We start from the raw sequence: 23,484 nt of genomic DNA on the forward strand, positions 1-23,484 counted from the left end.
AAAGTTAAAACATAACTAGAAAATAAAATAAAGCATGCAAATGATAATTAACGGGAATCAAGAATGGGATAGAAATTGATAGCAGAAAATAAATTTTAGTTATTAATAATACTGAATTAGTCATATTGGGGTACGCAAAGAATAAAGTAAACTATCCAGTAGTCAACTTATAACAAAATATGAAAATAAAGTTTATGTAAAGAATGAAATTAAGAGCGCTTGTTTCCAAATAATATTTTAGAACAATGCGCTGAGAAAAAAGTTGATATCCTTGGAAATTTTTTTCAATGAAAAAAGAAAAAACCCAAGCAATAAAAAGTATAAGTTTTCAAATCCAAAAGGCTTACTAAGCAATGTAGTTTGTACAATATAAAGCATGAACCAAAAATTTAAAACCTAGGAATTATTGAGAATATTTAAATGATTTTCAAAATAAATAAGAAAAGTTGTAAAAAAATTAAGTAGCATCATATCACCAAATTCTCAGGAACATGTCAACCCACATGCAAAATGAAACAATATAAACAACAGCTGAAATATGAACATCAACTATTTGAATGTCTACACTTCTGTCTACCAAAAAATCTGTACCAATGAAAAATAATAATTTCAACATCAAATCATTACTATCACATCAAATAGCCCAAGCATCATCAAAACCAAAATCAACACCACTGGCAACAAACTCAAAAGCAACATCATTAATCTCAGAATCAACAACTTAAACCTCAACTTCAAAATCAATATCAACAATAACAACAAATTCAACAAGAAAAATAATGAAATATAATGAATGAGAGCAATACCTCTTGAGTTCTGAAGAAAATTATTATATTATCTAATATAAGGAACAATTGATTTTTACATATAATATTTGACAATGAGTACCTCCACATAAATAGATTTAGCACAGAGGTTCAATAATCTTTATAAACTTTTTTTTATCTATAATAAGACACTTTATTCTCCTGAAATTTAGGAGTCATATAACTGGTGAATGATCAGTTATGTGTTATAAATCATTTATGTGCATGTTATCATGATTTTAAAAATAAACATGAGGGAATACATGACCTTCCTAACTAAAAATTAAATATTGATGTAAATTTAGAACGATTTTAAGAGTTAAGCACAGAAAAGGTTCTCTCATCCTTTAATGCTTTTTTGAGACTGCATACCAGTAAAAGGAGGAAATTAAACACACATGAAAATATAAGAAAAAACGTTAGAATTTCAAAGAGACCAATGCAGAGGAAAATGAAAAGATTAAAATTTTGGGGAAAGCATTCAAGAAAATATATACTTCACAAAGGATTCTATAAGCAGACATGGAGATGGCATAGAAAATAAAATTAACAATAAAATATTAAACATATAGATTGGGGTTGGGGAACATGCTGTGCAAGGAGGAGACCTAACATAATATTCTCCCCAGAATATATCTGTGTCTGGTCCTCCTGCATTCAAACACTATAGGCCCAAGAAACTCTTCTTCCTCAGTATAAAACTGTCTACTATAGTTGCTGTATCACCAGTCTGAGTATCCTAGATACTGTTTTTGAGTTTTCCAAAAATATGTATATTTTTGTATATTATTTAATAGACAGGTAAAATTATTGTTAGCATATGAAAAATAAACTCTTGTCCTCAAATTATATAAAATATTTGATATTATGAAATTTATGAATATTTTAATGTATAATGAATGTAAACACTGATTTTACTATATAAAAATCTGGTCAGACAATGTTAGGAAGAGAAAAGAGGCATAAGTGAGTCAAATCTTCTGTAAGTTGAGGGCCTTCACATCTGTGTTCATCAGGCTAGCCACTTGCAAAAAATTGAACTTAGACCCCCAGCTAACATCATGGATGAAGGTAAAATCCTAATGGATTAAAGGCCTTGATATCAGGCCTGATAATATAAGGTATATAGAACAACACATAGGTCAAACACTCCATGACATTGAGCCTAAAGGCATCTTCAAGGAGGAAACTGCACTCTCCAAACAAGTGAAAGCAGAGAATAACAGATGGGAATATATTAAGCTGAGAAGCTTCTGCACCTCAAAGGAAATAGTGCCCAGGATACAAGAGCCACCCACTGAGTGGGAGAAACTATTCACCCATATCCATCAGATAAGGGGCTAATATCCAAAATATACAAGGCTCTGACAGAACTTTACAAGAAAAAAAACATCTAATCCCGTCAAAAAATGGGGAGAAGAAATTGACAATTTGACAAAAAAAGAAATATAAATGGCCAAAAGGCACATGAAAAAATGCTCCACATCACTAATCATCAGGGAGATGCAAATCAAAACAACTATGAGGAACCACCTTACACCACAGAGATCATAAAGAATGAGAACAAGCAGTGTTGGCAGAATGTGGAGAGAATGGAACTCTTATCCACTGCTGGTGGGAATGCCATCTAGTTCAACCTTTATGGAAAGCTATATGGAGATTCCTCCAAAAACTGTAAATTGACCTCCCATACAATCCAGCTATAACACTTCTAGGAATATACCCTAGGAAAACAAAAATACAATACAAAAACTCCTTCCTTACACCTATATTCATTGCAGCACTATTTACCATAGCAAGATTCTGAAAACAACCAAGATGCCCTTCAACAGACGAATGGCTCTTGAAACTCTGGTACATATACACAATGGAATATTATGCAGCTGTCAGGAGAGATGAAGTCATGAAATTTTCCCATACATGGATGTACACGGAATCTATTATGCTGAGTGAAATAAGTCAGAGGGAGTGAGAAAGATGCAGAATAGTCTCACTCATCTATGGATTTTAAGAAAAATGAAAGACATTCTTGCAATAATTTTCAGAGACAAAAGAGAGGAGGGCTGGAAGTTCCAGCTTACTTCCTGAAGCTCACCACAAAGACTGATGAGTGTAGTTTGAGAAATAACTACATTGAGAACTATCCTAACGATGAGAATAAATGAGGGAAGTAGAAATCCTGTCTAGAGTTCAGGTGGGTGTGGTTGTGGAGGAGGGATATTTGGGATAGGAATGTTACACTGGTGAAGGAAAGTGTTCTTTACATGACTGAAACCCAACCACAACCATGTTTGTAATCAAGGTGTTTAAATAAAGATATTTAAAAATAACTTCTGTCATATAAGCAGTATTAAGAAATACTATTTTAAATGAATTAGAGAGAAAAAAGACTAAAGAAGAAAGTAAAAACATCTGTTTAGAGAGGGCCTAGTCAGAATATAATCATATAATCAATGAGTTTTGTAGCATGAACAGGTAGCCAAGATTTTGTATTATACTCTATTGAAAAGAATATGTGCAATCCAATCACGTTATATGCTTGATCTAGAGTACTATTAAGAAAATCTTTAGGGCCCGGAGAGATAGCACAGCGGCGTTTTCCTTGCAAGCAGCCGATCCAGGACCAAAGGTGGTTGGTTCGAATCCTGGTGTCCCATATGGTCCCCCGTGCCTGCCAGGAGCTATTTTTGAGCAGACAGCCAGGAGTAACCCCTGAGCACCGCAGGGTGTGACCCCCAAAAAACAAAACAAAACAAAACAAAAAAACAAAAAAAAAGGAAAATCTTTAATTTTAATCTAAGAAAAGATTAAAATACTATCCAAAAACATGCTTATTTTTTGGGGCCAAATGCAATGCAAAAGATAATTAATTAAGTAATGACAATGAAAAGCAATTCAAATACAAAAGCTTCATTTACTCTAGTATTACTGAAACTATATCTATATCTATATCTATATCTATATCTATATCTATATATATGTCTTGGGCTAGAGTAATAGTATAGCAAGAGGGAGTTTGCCTTGCACATGGCTGATATGACTCTATTTCTGTAAACACATATGATCCCCCGAGTCTTCCAGTAATAATCCCTGAGCAGAGTCAGGATAAACCCTGAACACCACCAGATGGGGTGCAAAAAGCCAAGAAAATAAAGGTCCAATTTAAGAACAAAGAAACATACTCCTCAGCTGTTATATAGTGATGATGAACTAAAAATGGCCAGATTCTTTGGTTGTAGTTAAAAATTGGGAGCATGTGATGGTCCAGAAGAATACAGATGTAACATAGTTCATTTTATAAAATAATATGTACAGATATAACACAATTTATTATAATTCCTATAACAGTAATAATGTATTGAAGAGGTGTTAAAACACCTCAGGATTATGGAAACACCAAGAAACCAAGTAAAACAAAGACAGAGATGTGATGTAGTTTACACACATATATTTATGTTTATATATTCATATGGAGAGGAAACAAAATCAAAACTCATTTTAATATATTTAAATGTGATTTTTAAAAATGATAAGATTATAATATTTGAAATACTTATGGTATAATAAGTGACATGTAAATCTCAAGAAATGGAATATAAAATCCTGTGTGATCCTATTTTTATTACAGAAAACACGTGCATTTTATTAAAAATGATTATAATAGAATCATTTTTATTAGTGATTTTCTTCTTGGGACTATAAATTATAATATTTAAAATCATTATTTGTGACTATTTTCTGTAACCTTTATTTTTTCTAGAAACTTAGGAACAAAGAAAACCTCAGGGTTCCTTTCATTACAGTATCTTTCAATAAATTCTTTCCCAATGTTTACAATGAGTTATAATATTTGTACTTTATTTTTATAAACAGAGCAAAGTGTTCCAGGAAAGGATCTTAGGCTTGAATCATATCAAATTCATGGTATCTAACTTATTTAGCATTTATCTTTCCTTCATAATTGGCTAGTAATATTGCCACTCTTTACTGAAAAGTATATGCAATTCATGTTCTAAAATAAATCTAAATTTTCCCTCTGCATTATACACCTTCAAAAGAATAAAATAATCTAACATAAAGGCTCATCAGTACTCTTAAGAGAAAAAGCACATATAACAATATTTTGAAAGAAATATGGATACACTTGACCTCAATGACTGTGCCCAAAATCCATAATAATTATCACATATCTTACTAAATGTATAATATCTAACACACTGACTTTGAGAAATATTTTCCTTCTACAACACCCAGTCAAAATCTTTCACCATTGTACAAATCAGTATTATAATACATTTGACACTATAGTTATCTGCAGTAAGTGTTTCATGTGCCCTATAAAATACTGGTTTTAAAAATGGTCATGAGACCACACATTAAATTTTCTGTAGTTGAAGAAAAAAATCTTCGATCGATAAAACAGAGTGAAAGTCTAAAAACTAGAGAAGAAAAATAGTCTCTGAGGAATATAATAGGCATTTTGTTAGGAGAAAAATGATATACTTTGAGGTTTAGAAATTCTTACTGCTTATCTTACAGAACAGTTGTATAGAAAAAGGTATTTGAAGTCTTGAAGAATACACCATATTAGAAATAGAGATGAAATATAAGAGGGTTATGCCATGATAGCAGTCCAAATAGCAAAATAGCATATATATATATATATATATATATATATATATATGTTGAAATTTTTTCTTTAAAGAAAATGCAGCACATAGTTGACATAACTGATTGTAATACATTAGTTTCAAGATACGGGAAAGTAAAGTTATTGAAAAAATAAAAAAAATAGAACAGAAAACTTAAAGATAAAATGGAAGAGAAGAAAAAAGAAGAAACTATTCAGTAGCAAATATATTTGTGTAAATTATAAGCATATTGTATTAATTATTTTATTGTATCTCCAATAGAGTCATTAATACAATAGCTGAAGGTTTAGTAAGCTCATTTTTATAGGTAAGAGAGATTAAAATACAATAAAAAGGTATGGGGGGCAGTTGTTAATTGTTGTTTGAATAAGCACAGCAAATAGAAAGGAACTATAAAGCAAATAGAAAGAAAAAACTGTTGGCCTAAACACATGGAGACTTTACCCATGAAGTATCCTAGGAATAAGACCAACTACAGACTTCAGGCATACTAAGTTGTTGAGCCCCAAGGTCTTTCTCTGTGGTCTCAGTAAAAGCTCTTCAGAATCACAGTTGTTGAAAACTAGCATATCTTGAGCGGCTGTCTATGGTTTCTTACAGTTTGAGTAGAGAATGGAGTTCAGATCAGAGTGCAAAAGTGAAGATAGCCCTCATGAGAAATCCAGTTGAATTTTATAAGAGAAACAATGAACTGGAATGCTTAGGTAATGGGGTTCAGATCAGGCATTCCGTTGATTTTCTCATTTACTAATTCATTATGCTTTCCTGGTGATTACTGAGCACAAGGTCTGTACTGAGATTTGGATCAGGCATTAGGAAACAATCATCCCAAAGGCAGTCAGTCAAAGACTGCATCATTCTTATCTTGGCAGATTCCTAACCAGTGGAGGCTGCAAGTCTCTTACACACAAGGTAACTGGACATCTCTGCTTTAATTCCAAAATTTACTTTTTTTTTTGGTAAAGATTTTTTTATTTAAACATCTTGATTACATGTATGATTGTGATTAGGTTTCAGTCATGTAAAGAACACCCCCTTCACCAGTGCAACATTCCCACCACCAATGTCCCAAATCTCCCTCCATCCCACTCCACTCCCACCTGTACTCCAGACAGGCTTTCCAGTTCCCTCATTCATTCACATGATTATGGTAGTTCTCTGTGTAGTCATTTCTATAGCTGCATTCACCACTCTTTGTGGGGAGCTTCATGAAGTGAGCTGGTGTTCCATCCCTCCTCTCATTGTCTCTGAGGATTGTTACAAAAATGACTTTTATTTTTCTTAAAACCCATAGATGAGTGAGACTATTCTGTGACTCTCTCTCTCCCTCTGACTTATTTCACTCAGCATGATAGATTCCATGTACATCTATGTATAGGAAAATTTCATGACTTCATCTCTCCTGACGGCAGCATAATATTTCATTGTGTATATGTACCATAGTTTCTTTTGCCATTTGTCTGTTGAAGGGCATCTTGGTTGTTTCCAGAGCCTGGCTATTGTGAATAGTGCTGCAATCAATATAGGTATGAGGAAGGGGTTTTTGTATTGTGTTCTTGTGTTCTTAGGGTATATCCCTAGGAGTGGAATAGCTGGGTCGAATGGGAGCTCAATTTCCAGATTTTGGAGGACTCTGGCAGGAGTAGTCCATGGTTGGAAGCTTGCCACAAAGAGTGGTGAATAGTGTTTAGGTAGAGAAGGATCCACTGATACAATGATAATTGGAACTGATCACTTGGTGTGCTGAAATGGAATAAAGTGACATGGTTGGTACCCTTCATTAACAATGATGTAAACTACTGTGTCAAAAGGAGAGAGAGAGGGAGGAAGGGATGGAGAGAGAAAGAATGTACATGACCCAGAGTCAGGAAGCTGAAGGAGAGAAACCGGAGACATTGGTGATGGCAAATGTACACTGCTCAAGGATGGTGTACATTATGTAACTTAAACTCAATCACAAAAATTTTGTAACAACGGTCCTTAAATGAATATTTACAAAAAGAAGACTGACTAAACTCATTTATTTAGAAAAATCTCACATAGTATCAAAACTCAAGTTGGCAGTGGCATAATGAAAGGGAAAGAACAAGAATTCCAATTCAGGAGATTAAAACAGAAAAAATAATTGGCTGGGAGGAAGTAGTGACACAAGAGTTATGATATGGAAAGATGAAAAACTGAAAATGAGAAATCAAGTCACTCTACCATTGAGGTTTGAGAGCTCAAGAAGTTAGGGATAATAGGCTGGATTGGCAGGAAAAGGGGGACACGAGGTGAGATGGTGTTGATTTCTGAAGCAAAATAATAATTCAGGTTTCTCTGGCTTCTAGATGAATACACTTTCCATGGAATTACCTACTCCCACTGATAAACTTTCAGAACTGGGTAGTATTGGGTTCCTAGAAGCATAGATTGCATGACATTAGGACTGGGGACCATGTTTTCAGCGATGAAACTGTGAGTGACTCAGTTGCCTCACTCTGATCTAGGAAAGTGTAAGCCTGCAGAGCCTCCTGGAATTAAATATTAACATATATATTTTAAGAAGCAAAGCAGCTTTATTAAAAAAACAATAAAGAACATAGTTTTCTTCAGAGTGTAAAGCCTGGTGTATGCAAAGAAAGACTTCATCATAAGTTCCACTCCATGAACTGGGCAGATACTGAGATCTCTAGATACAGAGGTCTGATTTTAGCACCCAGGACAGAGCAGAAGTCTTCCATACATCACGAAAGAACCAAGGGGAGAGTAAATGAACTTAAAAGGAATTTATAATTAATCTCATGACAGTATACTTCAAGGGTGAAAAAACCCCAGATGTATAAGGCCAAGAGAATTCCTTTTCTAATGACCCCAATATTTACTGTGCCTATGCAGGAGGAATAAAAAAGCACAAAATAATCTTTTTTGGTTATTTATCTATTTTTTATTGAATTCTTTGTTTTGGTGTGGATATTGAAGTTGTTGTCTCCATTTATTTATTTCTTTTTTCTTTTCTTTTCTTCCTTTTTTGTGCTCTGTCATGTTTTTTATTTCAAGACCATGGTTATTATGTGGTGCTTATTTTTAGTGCTGTAGTGCTCACAGGATATTTTATTTGATATTTCTTTTTGTATTGTTGGGTGTTTCACTTTCTTTTTCCCTTTTGTCTCTCAAGCCAAGGATGAGAGCCTCTATAAGGACTCCATCCATTTTCGGTGTAATTAATTTTTACCCCATTTTATTGCTTTTCTCTTCTTCGAACAAAACCACAAAACTTGAACTATCTAGTCCCGCCTCCCAAATAGAGGGGAAAATAATGGAGGGTAAAATGACCAAACAGTTGTGTGATCACTAAGTAGTAAGCTAGACACAGAGGGGACCACTCATTCTAGCAGCCCAGGGGGGTGAGGGAGGGGGATAAGGGAGACAGATGGGAACGGGGGTAGAGGGTGGACAATCCGGTGATGGGAATTTCCTTGATTCAATGTTAAGATGTACCTAAAATAATACTGTGAAAGATATGTAAGCCACTATGATTAAAATAAAAATTATAGTAAAACAAAACAAAAATCTGGTGTATGTGTGTTTAATTTTATAAAAGAAACTCATCTGATGCTCTAGAACTTCTTTTCTAAGAACTTATTATAGGAATGTAAAACGATAGTACTTTGAGTAGGAAACTTCTTTGGATCATGCCAACCTGGGTTTAAATCCTGGCATCAGGTATGGTCTCTTGAGCTCATCAGGAATGATACCTGAGTACACAGAAAGGACTAAACACTAAGCACTACTGACTGTGACCAAAAGGCAAACAAACAAAATGAATTTGTTATACACACAAGACTCTCCTACAACAATGTGTTTTTAGAGTATATGCTTTTATTATAGTAATATATTGCATGCTAGCTAATAATGTGTTTGTTGTCGATGGATGTTATTTATTAGTATATTTACAATTGTGCGTGCAGATTTATGAAGGCAAAGTTTATTACAGTTTTATTGATAATGTCATAGCTTGCATTTAAATTTAAATATCAGTAATAAATGCAGTTCTATAAATCACAATGTATATAAAGAATAAAGTTCTGTATGGCTATTAAAATCTTTAAGACAGGGCTAGAGTGATAGCACAGTGGGTAGGGTGTTTGCCTTGTACATGGCTGACCTAGATTTGATCTCCAGAATCCCATATGGTCGCCTGAGTCTGCAAGGAGTGATTCTTGAGTGCAGAGTTAGGAATAATCCCTGAGCACTACCACGTGTGGACTAAAAGCCAAAATATATACATTTAATATATTTAGATATGCAAACATACAGAAACATTGTGGGAAATGGTAAACAAAAAAGTAAACATTAAAAGCCAAAATATATACATTTAATATATTTAGATATGCAAACATACAGAAACATTGTGGGAAATGGGAAACAAAAAAGTAAACATGGAAGTTACTTGCTTTGCACGCAGCTGATCATGTTTAATCCTAGGCATTCTACATGGTCCTAGAAGTCAACCAGGAGTGATCCCTGAGTACAGAATGAGGCATAAGCCGTGAGCAACACCAGATGTGATAAAAAAAAAACAAGGCCAACAAAAATTTTCAAAATTTAGGTTTATAATTTGGCCAAGGACCCAAGGAAAAAGAAGGAAGAAGGAATGAAGATCAGAGTCTTCGTTCCAAAAAGAATATAGCTAAGGAAATAGGACAAGTTGGATTGAAAAAAAAAATCAACAGTAGAAGATATTTGGTTTTAAACATTTTGAATCTAAAGCAAGATTACTACTGTTAAAATAATTCTTGGAGCCGTAGAGAGAGCATGGACGTAGGATGATTGCCTTGCATCCAGAAGGACAATGGTTCGAATCCCGGCATCCCATATGGTCCCCCGAGCCTGCCAGGAGCGATTTCTGAGTGTAGAGCTAGGCTTAACCCCTGAGCACTGCCGCGTGTTATCCAAAACCCCAAAAAAAAACTATTTTCCTTCAACATAAACCATTTTTATAACGAAGATAAGTTTAACAAATCCCCCTCCAAAGGTACCAAGTAATCCTAGGCGTGTGTGTGTGTGTGTGTGTGTGTGTGTGTGTGTGTGTGTGTGTGTACAGGGGGAATATATGGTAATAGTGGACTTTTGTTTCTAGGGACATGAGATCTCAAGTCATGAAGTGTGAAGGATACAAAGACTTCAACTTGGTGGCACCATTAAATGGGGAAAATGGGGTCCTTTCCCCACTTGTTCATCATCCACCCTGCGCTGCACACTCAATGTCTAAAATTGCAGCATGCATGGTAATGAACATCACCTTACAGTCATCCTTACTTTATGTCCTCATCGTTGGCAAAGATCACGACGGCCCTGGAGTTGGGAGTGTCCAGGAGCTGTTTGATAATTCTATCAAAGTCAATGGTCCTGTCTTTGCGCTCTTGGGGGATTCTCACGGACTGGGCAATGCAGAGCCCACCTGTTTAAGGAAAGAAAGCAGAATGTCAACCATGGTCCCATAGAGATGCTGGAGGAAGCACGGACAGCAACTGGGGTGTAGGAGATGATTTGGGGTCCATATATGGCAGAAGCCCAAAACTTATATTGTGTTCCTACCTGGGCTCCTTGATATGAGGCACAGCCTACTCTACAAAGCACACTTAAAATTACTGGTGTTCTTCCCGTGACTGAAACCTAACCACAATCATGTTTGTAATCAAGGGGTTTAAATAAAGATATTATAAAAAAAGTCATGCTGAAAATTTAAAAAAAAAAGAGAAAAGTTTGAGGATCTCTGATAATAGTACAGACACATAAAAAAACGTTGAATAAAACCGAATATGCAACTTGGCTTGTGAGCCATTAATTAAAATCTTGAAAATTTATTTCAAATATATAGAATTATTTAAAAAATGACTGATAATACCCAGGATCTAGTAATAGAGATATTGGAGGTAGAGAATTTGGGGTAATTTAGACTGGCAAGTTGAGTGAGAAAAAATATTTCCAACCAATGTAGTATGCTACAGCAAAGCTTTTATAAATGAGTTATAACTTTAAATTGGAAGGAGGTAAAATTATATTTATCTTGCTGACTTTTTAAGTTTTCACCCCATGACTCTATCCCCCTTTTTATATTCATCCTAGATATTAAAACTCAGAGCCATACTTTATAGCTAAAATGTAACAAGGACACCAACTCTCTTATAAATACAATAATAAATTGCATTGCTCATGCAGTATGCATTCAGAACACAAATGTTTTGTTACCTCATGCCGAAAGGCTTATAAGGTGGTTTATAGTTCACACATTTTATATTAGGATAAAAAGGGGTTCAGGTTGAGAAATACTTGCCCTGGGCATACTAAAGCTCTTATGTTATTAATCACACAAATTTATGGTAGATAAAAATACAACAGTTAACTAAGCAAAATATAATATTCCAACCACCCCATATCTTGCTCAACAGTAGCTATGGGCATTCATATTTTATGAAACAAAATAGAAGAAAGGCTAGTGGTGGAAAGGATATAGGTTTCTCCTCAAATCCTCCCAAAAGAAAACATTAAAAAAGATATTCTAATCTCACTATCTGAAGCGGACGATTTATGCCAACAAAATGAGAAATGTAAATACAACAGATACCCTGCAAGATAAAAAAATACCAGAAATAAATGAAGATGAGGTGACTAGAACAGATTTACAGATATTCAAGATCCTGAGTCACAATTGAAAGCATTTTCTAAAAAAAAAAGTCCTAAGCCCAGACGTTTTCATGGATTAATTCAATATAAGAAAAGTAAGTCAGTGTAACTGAAAGCTTCTTTCACAAAATTGAGGAAGAGAGAGAATACTTATTTCATAATGTATGAATCATTCTAATGCCCAAATATGAAAAGAAAGCATCCATGGGGATGGAGAGATGGTATAGGCATAATGACACTTGCTTTAATCAAATCAGACCTGGTTTGAGCCGAGGTACTGAATTGGATCACTGCCAGGAATACTACCTGAGAATCGAGCCAGAAGTGACCCCTGAATACTACCAAGTATATTCTTGGAAGACATGCCAACCAAAAAACATTATCATTTATACATATTCCTACAAAAATATTTTAAGAGTGAACAAATCCATCAATATATAAAATGGAATATATATATATATATATATATATATATATATATATATATATAATAGAAGAATGCATTCAGGAGAAGCAAGCATGAATAATTTTTAAAATAAACTGCAACTGTATACTATTGACTGAATAAGGAAAATTACATTATCTTTCTAATCTATGTATTAAAAGCACTATGAAATTCAAATTCAATATTCTTTCAGGACAAAACATAAGCTAGAATTATCAGAGGACTTCCTTAGCCTAAAAATACATATCAACAAAAAAAAATCTTACAACAAGCATCATACTGAATATAAAGTAAGTGTCAATTCCTTTCAATATCATGATATCCTTTTAATATAATATAAATGGAAAAATTTTATGTGTTAAAATAACAACAAAAAATATACCAACGAGTAGAGAGGCAGTTCAATTCCTAGAGCATATATCTGAAATGTTGCAAGGCCTTGAGTTTGGTCCCTGGCAAGTGACACCATTAAAAATAAAAAGTACTGATCCACACAGCTATATTCATTGCAGCGCTATTTACAATAGCCAAACTGGAAACAACCAAAATGCCCTTCAACAGATGAATGGCTCAAGAAACTCTGGCACATATACACAATGGAATATTTTGAGCCATCAGGAGAGATGAAGTCATGAAATGTTCCTCTACATAGATGTACATGGAATCTATTATGCTGAGTAAGTATGTCAGAGGGAGAGAGATAGACACAGAATAGTCTCACTCATTTATGGGTTTTAAAAAAGATTAAGGGCACTATTGTAATAATGCCCAGATAAAATAGAGATGAGGGCTAGAAGGTTCAGCTAACAATATGAAGCTCACTACAAAGAGTGATGAGTACAGTTATGGAAATAGCTATATTAACAACTATCATAACAATGTTATGAGTGAGAGAAGTAGAATGCCTGTCTACAGGCAGGGATTGGGAAGGAGTGAGGACATTGGTGGTGGGAATGTTGCACTGGTGAAGAGGGGTGTTCTGTTTATAACTGAAACCCAACTACAATCATGCTTGCGATCATGGTGCTTACATAAACATTTTACATTAAAAAAGAAAAGTACTGAAACTACTAGAAATAAAATATCAGTTTTGTAAGAATGTGTAAAACTCAATAATATATACAAATTAGCCAGTTAATAATGAACAAATGGAATTTTAAACTAAAGCTAATGTAGTTAACAATATAACGGAAATAGAGTTATGTATACTCAAAAGTATTAGGAAGCATATGTCAAAACCTATAAATCATGGCTGAGAGTAATTCATAGAAAATTTTAAAGGCTGCATTTTAATATATAGATTCAATGCAATCTGCACCCTATATTATTTTTATATACAGAACAACAGCTAATTCTAAAATCTAGGCAAAAATATAAAGGAGCTAAAATACTCAAAATCACTCTGAAAATGATGTAAGTATTCAGATCACCTAAGTTCAAGATGCACTATAAACAATCATAATCAAAACAGTCGGGATCTGACAGAAAGAAAATGCAACTAAAGTAGTTCCAGAAATACATTGATACAGAGAAGTCAGGTGAAGGTGGGCTGTGGTACATGATGCTTAATGGAATATAGCTTTTTCAAATATCTGTGTTAACACCCACATCACAGTCATTCTCATGAAAACATGTGAGTCTATCCTCACATATTTACTGCTAATCTAAGAGATAAAGCAAAGCTACTAAAATTTACAGCATACCTGTATTTGGCTGAAAACTCTTGGAAGAGAGCAGACCAAGTTACTGCCCTGCCAAAGACCCAGTAGGAATACATACCCCACCGCTGTCATCATCACAAAAGCCCATCTTCACTGCTGCATGATGTTTAATCTCTGCAGACCCCAAACTGAAGAAATTTCAGCTACATTGATTTTGGGGCTGAACACTCTGGGGTCTTCTCCCAGTAGGATTGTACAGTCTTTCCTTATCTAAGCACTTACTCTGCTAGAAGTTCCAGCAGCCACACTCATATGCCACAACATACTGACATGTGAATTCATCAACCCAGTTTGCAGATCTTAGAGTTTTCTGAGCATGTGATTATGTATGTGGCTGTACAACACCTCCAAATTCTACATTACTGACAACCTAGTAAGAACACAGCAAATTAGATGGAAAAGTGGCATACAGCTAATTAAACTTAATTATACACACAAACACAAACACAAATACACACACAGAGACAATAACAGAAAGCAATAAGCTAGCAATGTGTGATTTAATAACCAGCAGACAACCATATTGTGAGATACAACTATTTTCACAAATATCCATTTACATATTTATTTTTGGTAAGTAAATTTTGTCATAACAATAAATATGAAGTATGTTTGTTTATACATACCAAGGGGCAAACTTATTAGGTGGGGGCAATGGAAGATAACAATGCTGGTTGGATTGTTATTAAATACTGAATTCCTAAAACAGGTGTATTAATAAACAACTTTGTAAGTCATGGTTTTAAAAAATATAAAAAACTATGCTAAGACAACCCTAACATCTTCAGTAATAATGGTTCCAGGTATGGACATCACTTTATACTGTATTTATATTAACTACAAATATGTCAAACCAAAAATATTTAGACAAAAACAAAAGGGAAAAGTATGTTATATTTGAATGGAGAAAAATTTTATATGAAATCAACAGCATGTCCATATAAAATTGACAAGTCAGATTTTCTGAAAATGTCTTTTACAAAAGAAATAACTAAGTAAAAGAAATATAAATCAGAAGCTCTGATAAATATATTATGTGATATTTTATCTGTATCTAGAATATATAGGAACTCAGGCTGAACAACAAGAAATAGCTCAAAAGAAAATCATGAAAACATATGAATAGACACTTACAAAGAAAGTAATGGACAATGCAAATATAAAAACATGCTCAACCTTAGTCTTTAGGAAAATGCTACTTAAAATCACATTTTATCTATTGAAATTTCTTTTAAAATAGAAAATAAATGAGAAAGTTCAAGAAATCTTAATAAAAATACTCATTCACTTTGGTAAAAATACATAGTTGGTATAGTCACTTTGAAAAATAAGTGTGTTATCCCCAAGTAATAAATATACTAAAATGTCAAGAAACTATTACAATCCAAGTGAATCATGTGAACAAATATTTATAACAACTTTCTTTATGGTCAACAAGTGCATGGACAAACATTCTATGGCACCACCAAGAATAAGTAATATTTAGCACCAAAAAGGCTACAAAATGGGGCCAGAGTGGTGGCACAAGAGGTAAGGGCATTTGCCTTGCATGTGCTGACTTAGGATGGACAGTGGTTCGATTCCCAGGTGTCCCATATGGTCCCCCAAGCCAGGAGCTATTTCTGAGCTCAGAGCCAGAAGGAACCCCTGAGCATCGCCGGCTATGGCTCCAAAACCAAAAACCAAAGCAAACCAAAAGAAAACAATAACAAACAAAAAGACTACCAAATGATTCATAAAAGAACATAAATAACTCTTCGATATATTTTACTAAGTGAAAGAAAATAGAAAAAGCAAATAAAAATGACTAGATATCTTATAGTTTATTTGATGTAATGTTCTATATATATATATATATATATATATATATATATATATATATAAACTTTATTAGTATGACAGATAAAAAGCATAAACATGTGAGTGGAAAATGCCTGAAGGTTTTAGAGAAAGAAGTTGTCTACAAGGGAATTTGGGGGCAAAAAAATTCTCTGTGTGCCCCTATAATGGTAGTTTCTGGAATAGAATATAATTTATTCACTGTATTGCAACTATCTGAAGACTTTTATTAACGGGGTGAAGTGAACAAGTAGCTTTTAGGTTACCTTTAAGTAAAATTTAATTGTTCTCCAACTACTTTTTAAGCATATTAATAGAAACATTTTGAGGAACAACAACACAAACACACTCCTAGTAAATGGAATTATGATAAGTAAAATTTACTCAGGGATGCAAGATAGCAATTGTAGAACATCTTTCCATACTTGAGTTGGAAGAAGAGAGCAAGGAAGTTATAGATTAAGAGAGCAAGATTTCTCACTTTGATGCGGATTATATCCCCCCTGCAGACTATTTCAAAAGTCTTAAAGGGACATGTATATCTCCTCTGAATATTTCTTTAGATGTATTTCCTTAATAAGTATAATCCTTATGTATATCTTCTTATGTAGTGACAATTTCCCCCATTTTGGGGATCTATATAGTAGGAACTTCTAGTAGATGAGTTTCTCAGTGTTTTGAGTTCATGTTAGAACCAGGTTATTATTTACTTATAATTTTTACCCACATATAAACCAGCAGTACCATGTGGCATTGTTCCTTTTGCATAGACATATTAAAATGGGAAATCTTTTCTTTTTGTGATTTTTGGGTCACACCCGGCAGTGCTCAGGGGTTATTCCTAGCTCCATGCTCAGAAATTGCTTCTGGCAGGCACGGGGGACCATATGGGACGCCGGGATTTGAACTGATGACCTTCTGCATGAAAGGCAAACGCCTTACCTCCGTGCTATCTCTCCGGCCCCAAAATGGGGAAAATCTTATATGTGCAAACAAGTTCTTATCTAATAGAGATAGGAACATATAACTTTTATATTGCAGTGAGACCTTTCACCCTCAACACTTGTCATAGTGACATGTTTAGGCTTTAGAAGATCAGGCATTGACCATTCCCCCCTGAACCTTGTATCCCATCAATGGAAACAGAATGGTTTTCTACACCCATACCAGGAATCAAACTTCTCCCAGGGAAGACCCTAATGCTTCCCTGGCATCGACTTACTCCAGAATGGGTTCATATGACACTACAAGGAGTTGGTAACAGCAGCAACTGCTTTCAAGACAGGGTTTTTCTGCATTGTCACCAAAAAACCAAAAAAACGCTCCGTGTCACCCTGACTTCGGCATAGGACAGAAACCAGGACCTCTAACTACAGAAACCTGACAGCAACACCTGTGATTGTGAAGAACTTTTACTGGTATAACAGAAAAAGAATTTGGGGTGAGACAACTTAGTATGCCTGAAGCCTGAAGTTGCTCTTATGCCAGGATACTTCAAGGGTAAGGTCTCCATGTTTTTAGGCCAAAGGTTTTTCCATTCTATTTACTCTATATTTTGCAGTGTCTATGCAACCAACAACAACTGCCACACACACACCTCTTTTATTGTATTTTTAATCTCTTATCTTTTTATTATAATAATAATTTTTATTTTGACCAAAGTGGATTACAAATCTGTCACAGTAACATTTTAGGTACATATTGACATTGAATCAGGGGAATTCCCACCGCCAAAGTTGTCCTCCCTCCACCGCTGTTACCAGCATGCATCTCATAAAAAAGAACTTACTAAATCTTCTATTATTGTATTAAGGACTTTATTGGAGATAGAATAATTTTCACGAATATACTTGCTACTGAACAATTTTTCTTTCTCTTTTTTTCTCTTCCATTTTATTTTTCAGTTTTTTCTTTCTATTTTCTTTCTATCCTTTTCAATAAATTTGCTTTCCTCTATCTTGAAACAAATGTAGTATGATCAGTTATGTCAACTATGTGATAGATTTTATTAAAATAAAAAATTCAAAACATGATTTTTTCTTAAAGGAATAAATTTAATATTATTTATACATGAACACACATTAACATAATTGTACATAATTTATCATTAAGCAATTCAGCAAGGCTAGTGTAAATCATGTGCTGCTAAACGTAGTTAGAAATATAAGTATAAATTTATAAATGAAGATAAATACCTGCATATGATGTTTATAAAAGATATATAGACAACTAGGCCGGGCGGTGGCGCTAAAGGTAAGGTGCCTGCCTTGCCAGCGCTAGCCTTGGATGGACCGCGGTTCGATCCCCCGGTGTCCCATATGGTCCCCCAAGCCAGGAGCAACTTCTGAGCGCATAGCCAGGAGTAACCCCTGAGCATTACCGGGTGTGGCCCAAAAACCAAAAAAAAAAAAAAAGATATATAGACATCTTAGCATGATTCTCTAAGAAGTTCTGTAGCAGGAATACAGAGATAGTCCAGTGAGTAGGGCATTTGCCTTGCATACAGCTGACCCATGTTCAATCCCCAGCATCTTCTATGATCCCCTAAGCCCAGCAGCAATGATTGTTGAGCACAGAGCCAGAGGTAACTCTGAGCACTGCTCGGTGTGGACCAAAAACCAAAATAAAAAAAGTTTTTGAAAAGTGATCTTGTAGCAGCAGGCACATACATGTTATCCCATGAAAGTTTTTGAAAGACATATTCCAACCAAAAATAACAAGTGTAGGGAGAAAAAATTGGTTGTAGACTATCTTAGAGCCCAATAAAAATAAACGTGGATAAACTTGCCAAATCAATAACTAAAAAGTATATCCAGGACAAAAACTTTGTTGAGAAAATAGAAAAAAGGATACAGGGCTCAACCTGAAAGCATCAATGGACACAGAAAAAAATTACACATTATTTTATTTTGTTATATTGGCTATTTACATTATTAATTGTTGAGGGCATTGGGATAATGGTATATAAAAGTTACCTCTATGTAACTCTTCTATATATCTTAAATTATTTCAAAATAAAAATGTTAATTTAAGGCTAGTTAAATAGTACAAAAGATCATGTGCTGGTCTTGCCTGAGGTTGACCCAGTTTAACTTCTGACACCACATTTGGTTCTTTGGGCATCATCATGGGTAACTGCTGAGTAAAGAGTTAGTAATAGTCTCAGAGTATAATCAGGGATGGCCCATAAACCTGCGTTTTATAATCTATAAATGCAAACACAATGGTAATTGACTATTAATTTGTCCATGCATTCTTGCATCTATCCTTTCTTTAATATAACCTTCTTTCCATCTGTCTACCCTTCCTTCCATCCATCCATCTTTGTATTCATTCTTTCATCAATCACATATTTGATCTATCTCTCCCTACCTAACCCTCCAACTCTTACCATTCATGAATTTTTATTCATAAGAAGTAGAACAGTTCTAGGAATATGAATTTTAGCAAGAACAATAAGTCAGTGATTGTTCTTCTTTTGCTCAGTGGGAAGACCTGTTAAAACATGCATTTCCAGTCTAGAAACTCATGTGTGTTTTGTGTGATGGTCTAAGCCTACACTTCTGCCAGGTTCCTGGGTGCCAGTCTGAAATGGAGCCAGTTTTGAGACCACTACTCATGGTGTTTCAACTGCTGGGCACCAACATAATATATTCTGATAAATATTCTCTTAGGCATCTCTAAGTAAGTTGCAGCCAAATCCGACAGAAGTCTAATGTATGCAGGTTATTCCAGCCAGACGCTTAGGAAATTTTGGAGAGAATGAAGGAAAGGATGGCTCAGAATGCTCTGTTACAAGGTTTGCTGTGATGCAGAGAAATATTCTTGGGCAACAGGAAAAAGTCTCTCTAGCAGAAATCCTCCAATCTGGAAAACATCCAGGCTGGAAGGAAGAAACCCCACAAGTGTTCCTTGGCCTACTGCAGAGTAAAGAGGACTCTCTCCCCACTCTCTCAGCAAGAGAAGGGAAATAGTCGTCTAAAAACCCAACTTCCCACCAGGACTCAATTACAGTTGAGTAATGAAGCATATTAGTGCCAAGTCCATCTGTTGGTATGATGAGTGAGTGGAAGGGCAGGCAGTAGTTTATGGCTCACTTCACTTAGTGGGGGATCCCATACTTGGGGTTCTGTGATTGCGGACCTGAGCTTTTCACCTTCTTTTAATGAGCTGCCAATAGGTAAGCAAAAATGCGATACTTAAGAGAAGAGAGAAATTGGCTATTAACACAATAATGGTAATGAACATGTTCATAAAATACAAATGGAAAAAGATTTGAAAAAAGCAGATTGGTTTTATCGACTCTTGGAAGGCTTGAGTCGAATCTGCTGGAAGGAGAATCACTTCATTTGCCTCAGGTTTTTTTAAATTGCATTTTAATTGAGATAATAACATGGTATACAGTAGTTTTATTTAAATGTTTTTATTTAAAGTATGGTGATTTATAGAGTTATTTATATTTGAGTTTTAGACATTCAATAGTTTAGTACCAATCATACCACGTATGTCAACCTCCCTTCAACAATATTCCCAGAGTCCATCCCATGCACCACTATCTCCCCACCACCCCAGCCTGCCATCTTAACAGGCACGATTTGAAGTTTGGTTGTTAAATGTTTGTCCTCATGATTTTTACTGTCATTGAATCTGTGTCTTGGATATTTAATTCTGTCTTTTCTTTTTTATTTTTTGATTTAATTTTATTAAAACCACTGTGATTTACAAAGTTCTTCATAGTTGGGGTTTCAGATATACAAATGAATTAGGACCAATTACTCCATCAGTGTAGACCTCCTTCCACCATGTTCCCAGTGTGAATCCCAACTATTCCTCTTTTACCCCCAGCCTGTAAATATAACAGGCCCATTTAGTTTAGATTGTTAGAGTCTGGGTCTCCTAATTCCTTCATTGCTGACTTTTGCTTGGATATTTAGTTCTGTCTTGTTTTCTTAATCTCCATCAGTGTACCTGAGACCATTTGGCCCCTGACACCCATCCTTTCATAATTGTGTCCCCCATCCTCCACTCAATTTTTTTCCTTCTCCTTGCTATATAACCTTATCACCTAATTTATGACCATATTCTTACCAGAAATGCTGTCCCAGTTAAATGCAAAATCTTTGTAGGGTTTGTATTTCTGCTCACTTTCTCACAGAGGAATCAACTCTTCCCTTGCTTCATCGCTGATGTCATCGAATCAGCTCAAGTACACAGCAATCTGCATTCAAGAAAATATTGCATGTAGCCCCAAGAGCTTCTGAGTCTAAATTCTCAAGGGACTTTCCACAGTATGACAAAATGAAGGGCTAGTTGGCACGCAAATAGTCCAATTAATTCGTGTTTCAGAGGGACCAAACCTGGAGAATTCCATTGACCACTGTCAATGCTGTAAGTTAAGTAATATCAAGGGCAGAATGGCTCTGTTCATCACGTATCAGGCCTGTCTGAGAAAAACCACTGTCAGTACCTTCAAGAAACCAAAACATGGAGGTCAAGGATAGTACAATGAATTGATAGAGAGATTGCTTTGCACACAGAAAACCTGTATATCCCATATAGTCCCCAGAGCCCAGCAGCATTAGTGATTCTGGAGTGCAGAGCCAGGATTAACATTCTGTGCATCACTGGGTGTGTCCCAAAAACAACCCCCCCACAAAAAGTACTTAAAAACAAAACAAAACAAAAAAACCTCAAGCCACTGGCATAATGAATAGCTTTTTTTGGAGTCCCTGAAGTCAATGTGATTTTTCTTTGGGACCTGAACACAGTCAGTTTTCAGTCTTACAGTGCAGATGGCATTCTATAACAGCAAGAAAAAAGAATCTCAGAATCTTGGGAGCAAAGAGAACAGTTGATTTGAATTCCCATATTTTTGCTCTTTTTTTGTTTGTTTGTTTTGTTTTGGGGACACACCCAGTGATGCTCAGGGGTTACTCCTGGCTATGTGCTCAGAAGTCGCTCCTGGCTTGAGAGACCATATGGGACACCAGGGAATCAAAGCGCGGTTCGTCCTAGGCTAGAGCTGCAAGGCAGACACCTTACCTCTAGCGCCACCAATCTGGCCCCTATTCTTGCCCTTAAACTAAAGAAAAAGTGGGGCCACAGTGATAGCACAGTGGTCAGGGTGTTTGCCTTGCATGCAGCAGATCGAGGACAGAAGATGGTTTGAATCCCAGCATCGCATATGGTCCCCCAAACCAGAAGTGATTCAGAGATCATAGCCAGGGTAACCACTGATTGTCACCAGGTGTGGCCCACAAACAAAAACAAAACAAGCAAACAAACAAAAAAACAAAAGCAAAATAACTAAGGAGAAAGCCCACACTGGAATAGTATGAATTTCAGTATGTGGCCACCAGTTCCACCAGGGTTGGGTGTATGCAATTATTTTTCTCTACCAAAAGATTTTGTATATTTTTCCATCTAATCTGCAGAAGCAGTAAGAAGGAATATGAAGTGTGTAACCCAATCCTGTCAACTCTGATGATTATGCATGGTTATTTATCTATATCAAAGCTAATGCAAATTAGGAAGGATCTATGTGTTTTTGTTCATGTGATAGGGTCTGTAAGATTATTTGGAAAGAGACAACACAGAGCAGTCAATGAATCTGAGAAAAATTGCATCCTGTTTCTCACTACAATTAAAGATGCATGTTTCAGAGTTTAGCAACAATGACATTGAGCCTGTCCCTCTCTGAATATTTTTTATCATCTAAGAGCTTTTCAGACTTAGGATGCAGTTACCTGTACTTTCCAACTGGACTAAAAGTAGAGAGCATCTGAAGTCCTCACCCCATCCACAAACTGAATGAGAGAATAAACCAGGGTTCTCATCTCTACTCTTCATTGAGTGCCCAGGAAAAAGCTCTTACTCTTACTGACTTTAAAAATTGAGAGGAAAAGAGGACAAATGTTACATAAGCCAGGAATTCTGGAAAAAAAAGTCACCACTCAGAAGTTCATGGAAATAGTTCAGTCTTAGATGGAATTTTTTCTCATTTTGGAAGTGTCAGAGAAAGGTGCATATTTGAGGAAAGCAAAAGTGGAAAGGATATTTGAGGTAGCACTGCCACTTCCTTCTGTACCCCGGTATTCAGTGCTAATAGATTCCTTTCTTTGTCTTACTTAGTATGGTGAGATATCTGGTGTCAAGTTATACATACCACTATTCATGGAACAAAAAATGCCAACATACAACACTAACCAAGGGTAAATTCTGCTCCCAACTTCCACAGTCTCTTTTCAAAATAGGATGATCAAGTGAATTTTGGCCAAAGAACCTCTGGAAAACATACTGTTCAGGAAAGGCAATGTTTTGGGGGCAAGGATGCTAAACTTTTTGGAAGGGGG

General features: G+C 35.3%; 1 protein-coding gene across 3 annotated transcripts in view; it reads right to left on the reverse strand.

Moving 5' to 3' along the window:
* The window catches only part of GRM7 (glutamate metabotropic receptor 7), an 884,078-nt gene that overhangs the window by 396,365 nt on the left and 464,229 nt on the right, over window positions 1–23,484 (reverse strand). For all 3 annotated transcript variants that reach the window (XM_049766263.1, XM_049766266.1, XM_049766264.1), the window contains exon 3: window positions 10,760–10,901. In XM_049766263.1, the coding sequence (XP_049622220.1) occupies window positions 10,760–10,901 (142 nt within the window). The remainder of the gene's footprint in view (window positions 1–10,759; window positions 10,902–23,484) is intronic.

The sequence above is a fragment of the Suncus etruscus genome, chromosome 20 (genome assembly GCF_024139225.1).
Source record: "Suncus etruscus isolate mSunEtr1 chromosome 20, mSunEtr1.pri.cur, whole genome shotgun sequence".
In the NCBI taxonomy this organism is placed as follows: Eukaryota; Metazoa; Chordata; class Mammalia; order Eulipotyphla; family Soricidae; genus Suncus; species Suncus etruscus.